This window comes from Sciurus vulgaris (assembly GCF_902686455.1).
Source record: "Sciurus vulgaris genome assembly, chromosome: 6".
Lineage (NCBI taxonomy): Eukaryota > Metazoa > Chordata > Mammalia > Rodentia > Sciuridae > Sciurus > Sciurus vulgaris.
In genome coordinates this window covers 160,444,395-160,457,674 of record NC_136466.1, presented here as the reverse complement: position 1 = coordinate 160,457,674, position 13,280 = coordinate 160,444,395, and the positions used below count along the sequence as shown (strand labels likewise).

The window sequence follows — 13,280 nt, the reverse complement described above, 5'->3', positions numbered from 1 at the left end:
ATTAGACTCAAGGAGACACTCAAAAGGTGACTGAACAGCCATTCCCCTGTGAGCAGTCAGAGCACACATGGCTTCTGAGAAAGAAACCCTCGAGGCCGGTCAGCTCCCAGGGTCCATGCTTTAGGGAGAGGGGTGCTTGGGACCTCAGCCCCTCCCCTCACTCCATCTCCCGGCAGGCACCCCAAAACATCTGCAGAGGCTGTGAACAGTCCCTGAGGTCAAGCACTGAACCCTCTTGCAGCTTTTTTAAGGAGAACTCTAATTTTAAATCTGTATGGGCTTGTGGAGTTTTACCATCCTCCAGTTATTCTTTGTACCTTCCGTCTTGTGCTCAGTTAAAAATATCCCATGAATTTCCTTTGCTGACTGAGGAGTAAACACTGGGTTATTCCCATGTCAGCAAAGGTAAGAGGGCATAGGTCAGCTGTCACTGTTTTGTTTTGTGTTTTGTCCAGGGACCTTTAAATTATGGGGAAAAAAAACAATTCCTTCACAATCCCTAAGAGAGTCTTCAGTGAAGACATGACATAGTGAGGGGCCCACAAATTGTTAACTTGACTGCCCCCAAATTTCACAGAGGCTCAAAAAAAGAAAAGGCAGAGAAAAATAGAATCACAGTTGTGTATTTCGTTGATTGGCAGACGTGTTTCCTGCCATTACTGCTGATTTTTTCCTGGGCATGTTTTGCCACTGGTTTTTACTAGAATAGGTGAGTCATTATATACTTATATCTCTTGTTTTATAAATCTGTGTCATCATACTAGAGCTAAAATGGAATGTTTTTCTAAGCAAGATAGAGGAAATGTGATTCATATTTGTAAAAAGCATCTTGGATTATATTCTTATGCCCTTATTATTCAGTGAATTCGGCTCTAACAAAGTATCAAACATGAAATCAACTGAGCCAAACTGAATCAACTGAGTGTCGTGGTTCAGATTTCCATTTATTTATTTATTTGGCTTCTTGGAGTTGGGGTAAGTTTGGAGCCTAATAGATGGTGCTGGCAATCCCTTCAAATGACACATGTGTGGCTCTTCTCTCATCCTAATCAGCAAACGAAACAGTTGGATGGCAGTAAGGAACCGAAAGTTACCATCAAAGTCAGAAAGAGCCTGTTCCTGTTTTTTGGCCATCCCACTTTCTGTCCTCACTGTGCTCTTCGAGTTAACCAGACAGGTCCAGCATCTGAACACTGGTAGCTTGCATGTAACAAGAAAATCTTGATTTGATTTCAGAGAGGCCGGAACGAGGGCCTCAGCAGCGGCACGCTCTCAAAATCCTCTTCCTCGGGGATGCAGAGCTGTGGAGAAGAAGAAGGGGAGGAGGGGCCGACGCTGTGCCTCTCCCCCCACCCATGGCCATCCAGCAGCATAGCCTCCTTCAGCCAGACTCGCAGGACGACAAGGTAAAGGGGCAGCCCAGACATCTGTGCCAGGGGCAGGGGCCCTTTCAGTAGGCGCTACACACCAGCCTCATTTTCAGGAGCTGAGGCAGCTTGGAGCTTTCCCAGGTAGAGGCAGCCCGCTTGTGCCCAAGAGTGTGAGAAGCAGATCCATGCAGAATGACCACTAAGCCAGCAGATGAGTTTCTCATACCCATGTGGGTGTATAAGTATGTTCAGTGGATTTTAATGATGCTTCAGTTATTGCTGCCTTTAATTTTTAAATTTCTTAATGCATTGATTAGAGGCTCTGACACAACAATCCAAAGTTCCTCTCAGTCCGCCCTTTTGCAGCACTAAGGGAATAGTAGGCCATCTTGTATCTTCTGTGAGGTGTTTTTGCACAGAGGTTTCTGTTTAAAATAAGGTGGTTCCATTGTCCATGTAGTTCTCCAGCATGCCAGTCATGTTCCCAGGATCATTATACTCCAATGTGGGCACAGTTATCAGAGGGTAGAAATCAGCTGACCACCACAGTCTCCTCTTTGGAGCCCCCTGCACATTTAGTGACTAGCTTTGTGAATCGGTTTTTTTCCCTGAGTTCTTACTTAGTCTTGTTTTGTGCATCCCAATCGTAGAACCCTAAAAATAAAATGTCAGAATGAAAAGCTGATGAGTGTGCCTCGATCGCCCTCTCCAGCCTGCTGAGCCCACAGTGGCCCTTGCAGTTGCCAGGTGTTGAAAATCATGCTGTGAAATCATTCCCTTGATTTAATTTTAGCAGTTTGCTGGATCTTAATTTTGGCAGTTTCTGAGTAAAAAGATGTGTTTCAACATTTTATTCCTTCCTTTCCTTCCCTCTCTTCTTCCCTGACTCTGTTATCAGTACTGGCACTGTTGCTTGCTGGATCGATTATTCTGTATTTGATCACCTAGGCTCTGACATAGCCAGTGCATGACAGTTGTGGGGCCACATCCTATCACGTAGTCTTAACCCGAGGCAGACATTTCCACAGCGTCTCTTGTGGGAATCTACTTCCTCCTCCCTTTTTAGCACACAGTCATGCCGTGCATAGTAAGTGCCATGGGTCTGGGGGCCGTAGTTGTGAACTGCAGCTCTTATGCTGGGTTGGGTCCTTGGAGTTTTGCGTACAGGCCCCAAGCTGTGCAGCAGGGGGAGGGAGGAGGGCCTGAGGTGAGAGAGGCCTCAGCCCCTGCACTTTTAGTGACTAACCTGGAAACGGGACTGTGTGACAGTTTTCTGAAAATGCTTAAGCTACTTCTTGACACTCTAAGCTATATACCTTTTTTGTAAAGTAGAAAACTGAAATTTCTTAAATCTGGGTGGTTATCCACACAATAAGGAACCAGACTTTGTCAATTTATTCACCAAATAAGGAAGTGTTTTTCTCAATGTTAGGAGCAAATCGCACTATATTCTCCTGTTTGCTAGAATCATTTATTGGTTACTGTGTTACCTCACTGGGTATTATCAATAGCAGTTTTTCATTTACAAAAATCTGTAGTGATGTTCCCAGATGGTATATTATCTTGCGACTAATTTTTTGTTTTGTTCTGTTTTCTCTTTTTGTAAACTTTCACGGCAGCATTATGTTGATTTGTGTTCTGTGTCTGTTTTGGCTCAGTTTCCTTACCTTTCCATTTGAATTTTTTCTTTGTTTTCTTCACCCCATATTCCAAATTTCATTAGACCAAACCAACATTTGTTTTGTAAAGTGCATATTTTGATCCACATATGTAAAAGCCTCTTGTAAATGTATAAATCTGTATCTGTCTGCTGTGAGAAATGCATCGCTAGGACAGCTAGCCATGTGTCGCATGCATCTCTGCTGTCCTTAATATGAAGCAAGGTTCATATTACTTATGCCCCTCTTCTAGTTCCCAGCTAATCAATGGTGCAAGTAATCTGCAAACACAGAGTGTTTGCCAATTACTGAGACTCGAACTTAGTAGCCCCTCCCTCAGATTCCTTACTGTCAACCCCCGTTACACCCTCGATTCTAGCCATAAGTGGCACCTGATAGCTTGTGAGGCCTCAGCTCTCCTGTACTCTGCACTAATCATTGGGGAAATGGATGGCACAGAAAATGGTGAGCTTGTCCCCCTCTCTTCCCTGTCTGGTCACCGTACCCTGGCTCCTCTTTTCTTTCTTGTTTTTACCTTTTCTTGGTCCCTAAACACAGTAAAGCTGTTGTTGGTATTCCTGATTATTTAAGGTTCACCCAGTAGACCTTAAGCCTCTCACGCCTCCACTGGCCAGCTTCTGTTTCTTTCTCCTTATCCCAGAGCTTAGCCAGCAGTTGCGGACGGTACAGTTAGGGTACTCCAAGGCCCAGTCACCTCTCTGACAAGCACTATGATGTTATATGACTGCGGATTAAAAACAGACATTGTCTGCTTCCCACATGTACCCCAGACAGGTTTTATTTAATGTCTCATGTCAGAATATTGTAAATTTTAAAGGCTAACTCTAAATAAATGCAAACAAAGACAAACTTGTGGTCTTTTTGTCTGGAATTACTTTTAATAAAGAGATGGAGCTTGCAGGGGACTTCACTGTCTGTCCAGTTACTAATGTGAGACTACCCCCCCTTTTCTTTTTCTTAACTCCTGTAGGCTTCTTCTCGGTTACTAGTCCGCCCCACCAGCTCCGAAACACCAAGCGCAGCCGAGCTCGTGAGTGCCATCGAGGAGCTCGTGAAGAGCAAGATGGTAAGGCTTCCAGGAAAGGCGGGTTTGGAAGCTGCTTTCAAGTGCTGTGTGCAGTGGGTTTACCATCGCCCAGGTATTGCTCTGGTCTGCAGAATATGACTGTGCCCCAAGACCACCCTCACTTTTGACCAAAAGCGAGTTTGGGGTTCCCCACAACCACCTTCATGTTCACCAGTGTGTTTGAAGGCCTCACAGAACTCCAGAAAGGCAGTATTTCCACAGATGCAGTCTATTGTGTGAAAGAACACAATAAAATCATCCTACAGGTGCCCAAGGTAGGTCCAGGAGAGTGCCGGGTCCATGCATCCTGGGAGGTTGCTGAGAACTGAGTTCTCCAGCCGCTGTACATGGCAGTGCAGAGTGTGGCCAGAGTCAGTGGCACCCACAGATATGTTCACAGCTGTCTGCAGCAGGCTCTGATATTCCTTCTGGGGGATTACGGTCCCTAAAGGAAAGGATTTACAGTATTATTTAAGACATTTGTTTTCTGAGTGACCTCTATGTTGTCAGTTGACCCTTTTGAATTCATTTGATAAAAGCCCCAAATTCAATATTGATTCTTTGAAATTAGACCAGGCACATGTTGCTTCTGATTCAAATCCATTAATTTCCGTTTCTTCAAATTTCTTAATGATGAAATGGGAAAGCCACCAGTGATAACTTTTTAGATTAGTGTATCCTACTACCACTGTCAAGATTTTTAACATCTTCTGAAAGCCACCCCTCCCAAAGTCAAAAGTCCTCAACTTCTCCCACCAATCCATTCTCCAGAGGTGACCACTATGCACAGTTTGACTTGTTTCCCTCTAGATAGTTTTCTTGTGAGTACATCCAATTCCTCTTTTCTTTTGATAACTGTATAATATTCCATTTCGTGAGTGCCACACTAGTAATACCACGGAAGGCTTACTCTAAACCAGTTACTATTCTAAGTGCTGAGCACATAATATAATTTATACAATCTCCACAACAACCCTTTGAGGTAGCATGCACTACTATTATCCCATTTTACAAATGAGGAAATGGGAACATTGAGAATGCTTGAAACTGTGACCAACTATAAGGGGCAGAGATGTGATTAATTTATTTAAAAAAATTCCTATTATATGTTTGTCTCCATTTTTTCACTATTGTGAATTTCCACATCCATCACTACACCACAGACATCCTTGTCATGTGTGATTTTATCTGTATTCCACATTGGAATTGCTAGATCAAAGAGAATACCTCTTTAAGTTAGGAAGTTAACTTCCTTCATTTGGGTGTTAACTAGGTACCAGGTATGTCATTACCATTTCTCCTCCCACCCCTGAACAGCCTCTAATGAAACTGGTCTGACTCGGTCAGATGGGAATCATACGTAAGACAAATTCAAACCCCTGCCACAGCTGGGAGTCCCCCCTGACCATCACAATGAGAAAGACACAGCTTTGAAATCAGAGAGGAGGTTGGTAGGACTTGGTAGCTGATTCAAGAACTTGGACTCCAGTGGTGAAGAACTTGGAATCATGCCAATGTAAATTGAGTTACAACCACCTACCTGCTTTAGAGAAAAGTTGATTAATGGTCTAAATGAAGGGTGCTTAAATTGTATCCAGCGAGTCTTCAGCCATCCTTAACATACTTTAAAAAGCCATTTATACCCATCAATTATGTGGTCATTAAAGTCATTCTTATCTAATAATAGAAAAGGTTTTCCAGGGGCTGCCGTGAGGCAGCACTGCCTGCCTGCTAGTCATCACTCTGCACATGTGATTCCACGTGCAGTGCTAGTGCTTTATTGTAGTTAATTTGGGCGGACTCCCAACTAGAGAGAAGGCTGTGGTTGGTCTCTTTGGATTTTCTTGTGTTTTCCTTTTCCATTTCTGAGGAACTCAGCAATATGTTTACTCAGTTGAAACAAAGTTGTTTCTTCTCACTTGCGTCTGTTCCTAACGCAGGCATAAAGCTATGGGCATAGTGAAGAGGGCACAGGTTTTGCACGCAGATAAACTTGGGTTCAAGGTTTCCTTCTAAGCGTTGAGGTCCACCAGGCAAGTGCCTCAGGCTCTCTGAGCCTGTGTCTTTCCACTGTAAACTAGGGAGTCATAAGCAGGGACATGCTGTTTGCTAAGCTCCTCACAGTGTTCTGCCCACCTGGGCACACATGAATGCCTCCCTTCCCCTTGGGAACATCCTGTTTGCACTGTATATGACATGCTCATCCCTTCTCTATAATGCCATGATAATCTGGATTCTTCCCTCTTTTTCTGGTTCAAGGGAAACAACTCTGTGTGGATTTCTTGTCCCTAATCCTCTTATGTCAGATGGGAGCTACTTATTGTCACTAAAAATTTTGGTCAATCATTTTAATATCCTTCAAACTGTCCTGTGCCCTGTGATTCTGCAGATCCTTAGCATCATGTTTGTCATTGTGTGTGTGATCTTTAAGGCTATATCACCTCATGATTGGATTTGAACACTGAATTATTTGTCCATCCAAAGCTATGAATTAATTTATTGGATTGAGGAGACAGTATTCAACTGTTATGTAGTATGATGTCCAAGGAATTGAACCTTCCTAAACCTGAAACTTGAAAGGTCTATATAAAAAATAAAAAAGCCACCCTGAAAAGTGTTTCCTATGTCCTGAGACATTGTTACTTAAACTGGAATTCAACTTAAACAGTTGCCGAATAAGAACTAGCCAGCTGACAGTGTTGCCTCATGTACTGCCTGGGAAAACCTTTCCAGTTACTTCAAATGTGCATCTTTCCTGAGCACAGGCAATAGGGCAGCAGTAGCCTTTGTCAGAGTGACCATTTTAATTAATTGTATGACCTTCTTCTCGCTGGCCAAAAAATAAAGGGAAATAGAAGAATGAAGATAAGTCAAGTAACATCTAAAACTCAGGCTGTTAGATGAATAATAAGCAAAGGAAAGCAGAAGAAATGAATTCATAGAGATGAAAGGAGAAAGGAATGAGTTAGAAAACAGTAGAATAATAAATAAACCAAAATGTGTTAAGTAAATACAGACATATAACTGCTTAAAAAATAGAAGGCACAAATGTGCAAAATTAAGAAGTTAATAAGGAAGAGTAAAGTCAGGACATTTAAACTCTCAGAAAAACATGACTTTAATCAAGTCTTTGAAGTCAACTTGAAATGAAACCTTGGATGAAATGGGCAGTTTCCTAAGAAAATATTTTATCAAAACAGATTTCAGGAAAGCTCAAATGTCTGTGCAACTGTCTTCATGTGAGAAACAGAGAGGGCTGACAAGGACCCACCACAAAACCCAGAGGGCTCCCTCAGCTCCACTCAGAATTCGCGAGGTCCCATGTTGCAGGTGTGAGGCGGTCTTGTGCTGGCGGCAGCCTCTCCCACACGCCTGTGTAACGGGCATGGCAGCACAGGGCAGTGAACACCATGACTGACAAGCACATGTAACCACGCCTGCTTCCTCATCAGGGCCTCTGCACCCTCTCAGGCTGCCCATGGTGCTCAGGTGCCAGCTGAGGACAGGCAGCCAGAAGGGCCTTGAGACCCTGTTGTGTCAGACCCGAGGGCAGTTCCAGGTTGTAAAGCCAGATCCTCCTAGACACCAGTCAGGTCCATGACCACCTCCATGCTCTCTCCTATGTACGGGGGAACATCTGGAGCCTTCCTCTTTATTTTTTCTTTGTCACTGTTCAAGTGAACAGAATTCAACCTAATGAGCTTCAGCTGTCAGAACACAGGGCAGAAGGTCCTCCCCTGGTCGCCAGACTTAGGCCTCCTATCAAAGAACCAGCTGATCTGACGAGCATGTAGCAGACTTTGATATTTACAGCAGAATGTTTGCTGCCAGTAAAGGTCAATAGCTGTTTACTTCAAAGAACATAATTTTTGGATGAAACTCTTGTTTTTTCTTTAATCTATTAAGGGGAGAAAACAGACAAGTATTAGCAATTTTAGTTTACTGATATCAGAGTCAGCTATTAAATGAAGTTTTGTGTTCTTACATTTTGACTTTTGCTGTTTGTCCAGAGATAAGTTAAATCATTTCAATATATCTGGCTGAATGTGTTGGAAAATTTAAGAGAACTATAAACCCTAGTTGCTTTGAGAATCAGATAAAGAAATAGAATTAACAGGTGTCATCAATTGCTAAGCATTGTCACATTAATCCAGGGACAGATCTCATCAGAATTCAATTCATAGATTTATTGAACACCTGCAAAGCTGTATGAGATTCTACAAAGAGTACAAGGATGAAAACAATCACCTGCAACAACTACAGTTCAGTTGGGGAATATGTTAGGCAGCTTTCCATTACTGTAACAAAATACCTGAGATAGGTTTAAAAAGATAAAAAGTTTATTTTGGCTCACAGTTTTGGAGGTTTCAGTCCATTGTGTTTTGATTTCTGACAAAGCAGCACGTCATGGCAGGAACACATGGTGGAGGAAGGCTGTTTACCTCATGGCTGTGGAAAAAAAGAGAAGGAGAATGAAAGGAAGAGATGAGGATCCTTGAGCTCTCTTCAGGAGCATGCCTCTAATGACTATGACCTCCCGCCAGGCCCCACCTCTTCAGGTTTTTACTATCTCTGAGTAACACTGTGGACTGGGGGCAAAACCTTTGCCACATGAACCTCTGGGGGACTCTTACCCAGACCGGAGCAGGGAGAGAGTTTTGGACAAGTAATTTGAGACCCTGTTTCTTACAGACGGGATAGAAAGGAAGTCGCAGTGCACATTGATTCTCTCTGAGTGGTCTGTGTGCGCAAGAGTACCAGTCAAGGCTTCACGAATACCCAAGAAACAAGCCAAGTTTGTCTGAACCATGGATAGCTGATGTTGCTCCAAGCCCACCAACAGTGAACATGGGCCAAACTGGCCTCCTCAACACACGTCTGATGCTTTCATTTGGCAGTACTATAGCCAAAAATAAAATGGCAAGATCTGAACTATGTAATATATCCAGAAATGAGCATAGTGCCCTGGTGCAGGAAAGTCTATACTTTCTCATTATTTGGTAACAAAGAATAATATACATTTGTATAAATTCTTTTTTAAAATATTTTTAGTCGTAGAAGTCGTAGATGGACACAATGCCTTTATTTAACTTATTTATTTTTATGTGGTGCTGAGGATCAAACCCAGTGCCTCAGGCCTGCAAGGGGAGCTCTCCACCACTCAGCCCCAGCCCCAGCCCACATAAATTCATTGTTTTCACTCTAACTTGCCTTTCTTGTTCAAGTCCTCCGATTAAATCTATTAATAGTATGGTTTTATTTGTTTTTAAGTACTGAGTAATTTCACGAAATTTACATTTTGTGGTTTTACAAACACATCTTCTATGTTTAAGATTTTCTTATCCTAATTTCAGCCTATCATGGACTGTAGGCACTAAACGTTGTCAATTATCTACATCTCTTCCAGGCCCTGGAGGATCGTCCTAGCTCCCTCCTTGTTGACCAGGGAGACAGCAGCAGCCCCTCCTTCAACCCATCAGACAATTCCCTTCTCTCTTCCTCCTCACCCATTGATGAGATGGAAGAAAGGAAATCCAGCTCTTTAAAGAGAAGGCAGTAAGACAGAAATGTTTTGATTCTCATTATTTTCCAAGTTCCCTCTTGACTTTGTCTTGGTGTCACTTCAAAAATGAGACTGGGATTCATCTCTAAATTAGCAAAAATGAGTTCTGGGGTCTCCTGTTGAGTATTGTACAAATTCATGTAGAAAACAAAACGTTTGAATTGTAAACACTATTTTTCTTTCTATTTTTCTAGCTACGTCTTGCAAGAATTAGTGGAGACAGAGCGTGACTATGTACGAGACCTTGGCTATGTGGTTGAAGTAGGTACTTTCAGAAACTTAACAACCTGTATCTATCCCAAGAATTGTTCAAAGAAGTATCACTTGGACAGTTTAACAGTGGTATCTTCTCAAAAGCTTTAGAAACATTTTTCACACATACAAGAGCCAAAAAACTTTACCAAGTGATAAAATTTAGCCAGTTACATTTACAACTGTCTATATACAGTTTAATGACTGCCCAAGAAAATCAAATTTGGTCCCAGTACATATACAACTGAATCTATATTTAGTTGTAAAGCCTTTTTTTTTTTTTTTTTTTTTACATAGTACATATTGGTGTGATGCTTTTTAAGTAAGTGTTCAAATTACATCCAGCCATTTTTTAAAATTTTTTATTAGTCATTGATGAACCTTTATTTATTTGTATGCGGTGCTGAGAATCAAACCTAGTGCCTCCCACATGTGCTCTACCACTGAGCCACAACCCCAGCCCTATATCCAACCATTTTGTAGTTATATATGGGAATCTTGAATTTTTGGATATAATCACAGAAATGACAACATTAGTAGTTGAAAAACTTAGTGTGACCCAGCTATTGATTCAGTTCTATCCAGAATCCACATATGTTCAGAGTTGTCATTTCCATTGGCCAGAAGGTGCCATAGCAAAACCACCACTTTTGTACTACTAAGTTAAGAGCATAATCATATTGATAAGCTTAATTCACCAAAAAACTGCTTTTAGAAAAGGGACGCAGTTAAGAATACACTGTCAACCAAGCATTGGGGTGTCCACCTATAATCCCGGTGTCTCTGAAGGCTGAGGCAGGAGGATCACAAATTCAAAGCCAGCCTCAGCAACTTAGCAAGCTCCTGAGCAAGTTGTCAAGACTCTGTCTCAAAATAAAAAGTAAAAAGGGCTGGGAATGTTGCTCAGTGGCTAAGCACCTCTGGGTTCAATCCCTGGTGCAAAAAAAAAAGCTATTTTTACAGTACATAATAATATCATTATTCTATCAGTTTTGAGTACAAGTTACAGTTTACAGTTAATACAGTTTACAGTTAATGGTGTATCCAAAGATTCAGCATGCTAGAATACTCTGCAGTCATCTTTAACTATGAGGCAATAACTTGAACACCAAAGAGGTTTTTGTACAGAGTGAATCCCACTTGAGTTAAATGGAAATTTTAAAGCAAGTTTAGCAGCATGTTTCATCCATTGTTGTTAAAAAATCAGTTTATGAAAGGAATATTACAATTCTTAATAGAGTATATTATTGTTCAAAAAATAAAAATCTTTGTTTATATGAGATAAATGCAGAAAACAGAGAAAATATATTTCTGACCAAATATTTAATATTTACTATCCAATAAGATTGTTTTATGAAACCATTTATATCTATTGAAACTATTTCGGTTCCTTAGGAGAACCTTGATCTATGGATGCTGAACGGTTCCAGGAGATAAAATTATACCAGTGACTGTAACAGTGTATTTCAAATACCAGTTAAGGACACTTTTCATGTACAGTGTTTGGGTTGTTTTTAAATTAAGGCATTGCATATGTCTGACTTGTTCTTTGGAACTATTAATTGATAATCCATTACTTAGTTCAAACATTCCATAAACAAACTTATACTTACATCTTCCATTGCAGGGCTATATGGCACTTATGAAAGAAGATGGCGTTCCTGATGACATGAAAGGAAAAGACAAGATCGTGTTTGGCAACATCCATCAGATTTATGACTGGCACAGAGAGTATGTAAAGTACATGTCATGCTTGAGAGTACGCAAAGCATCCACACTTGCTAACCTTGTCAGGTCAGACCAGTGGTGAAGGAGATCACGGATTCATTTCATTTTATTGCCCAGGTAGCCTCACGGAGGAAGAAAGGAAACTGGCACAAAGGACATATTGATGGACCAAGGCATTTCAAAATAGCATTCATGTGTGGGCAGGAGTCTTTTTCATGCTGCTCCATGCTCTAACACCGGGTCAGGGAGTAGCCAGAAGCACCACACAGAGGCCAGCTGTCAGGGGGTCATGGCCAAGTCTTGACTTTAAGCCATTTGCTTCACGTCTCTGTGTTTCCATTCCATCTACACCACCTTTTAGGGTTTTATGAAGAAATACTGGTGCTTATAAAGCATTTAGAACAACATCTTAGAGTAAGCTTCAGCAAGTGTTTCTAAGTAGAATTACAGCTACCTTTTAACTAAATACAAATTATTTTTAGAGGCTTTTTAATATATTCATTTGTCCAACTCAGTTTAATGACTGCCCAAGAAAATCAAATTTGGTCCCAGTACACATCTGTCCTGACCAGGAGGAGAGCCACGTGGCAGCTGGTGCTACCCCGTGAGCCTTGGCCTGCTGGAGCTTTCCACCACACAGCTGAACCTCCAGGTCACTTTGCTTACCATTTTAAAAAAATCCTTCATCATCTGGGGATTGCTTAGTGCTAGCTGCTAATATTTCTGTGGGATGTTCAAGCTGCTGTCTCCCATGCCTGGTCACCTGGTCGGGCCTCCTGCTGTCCTGTCTTTACATGCCAGAGCCTGCTGTCATCACAGACAAAGCCCTCCTTTCTCTTAGGGCTGAGGCTGGGTTATTGTTTCTCTGTTAGGCCTGGACTTTCCAATCAGGTGTGTTCTCTTCTACTGCAGAAAGCAGACACAATTGTGCCCTTTAGCCTAAAATACCGCACAGATACAAGGAGGTACTGCAGTGGTGTGCATCAGGAAAGGTTTTGTTAATTCTCTTCTTACCCCTCCTAATGGAATGTAAAGCCTTTGAATCCAAGTATGGGGGGGCTAGTTTTTTGTTTGTTTTGTTTTTTCAAATATCCTCAGTAATGTCTAATTCATTGGACTCATAAATAAATGATTGGCCAACTTTAAAAATAACCCTCCAATATGGAGCTGTAATGTATAAACTGTAGACTTACCAAAAGCATAGCAATTTAAAAAGGGATATTCAATCCTCTTATTTAGTCTTCTACTCCCAAAGCTAAGGCTGCGACATGGAAGGGGATGCCACACAATGTTCCTGAAATGACCACAGAACTTGCCTCCAGAGATACTGCCTGCCATAGCATTTACAGAACTGGGCATATATTAAAACTGCACGTGCTACAGAGTTCACATTGCCATGCTGGTTCATAGCTTAATAAAATACCAAATATAAACACATGTAAGTGATAATTAAGGTGAACATACATGTTAAAAAAAGAAATCCTACAACTATTTTGTACTATGATTTTATCTCATTTTAATCTTATCGGGAGCTAATATATATAACCTGCCACTTGATTTTGATATTTGACAAAACTTCAGAAAGCCGAAACAGGTAACATATTCAGTATTTTATATCTGTT

General features: G+C 41.4%; 1 protein-coding gene across 1 annotated transcript in view; it reads left to right on the top strand.

Annotated features, from left to right (window-relative positions):
• The window catches only part of TRIO (trio Rho guanine nucleotide exchange factor), a 331,715-nt gene that overhangs the window by 290,133 nt on the left and 28,302 nt on the right, over window positions 1-13,280 (top strand). Inside the window, 6 exon segments of the mRNA XM_079145182.1 lie at window positions 1,237-1,327; window positions 1,330-1,406; window positions 4,020-4,115; window positions 9,523-9,671; window positions 9,873-9,939; window positions 11,558-11,661. Of these exon segments, the coding sequence (XP_079001308.1) occupies window positions 1,237-1,327; window positions 1,330-1,406; window positions 4,020-4,115; window positions 9,523-9,671; window positions 9,873-9,939; window positions 11,558-11,661 (584 nt within the window).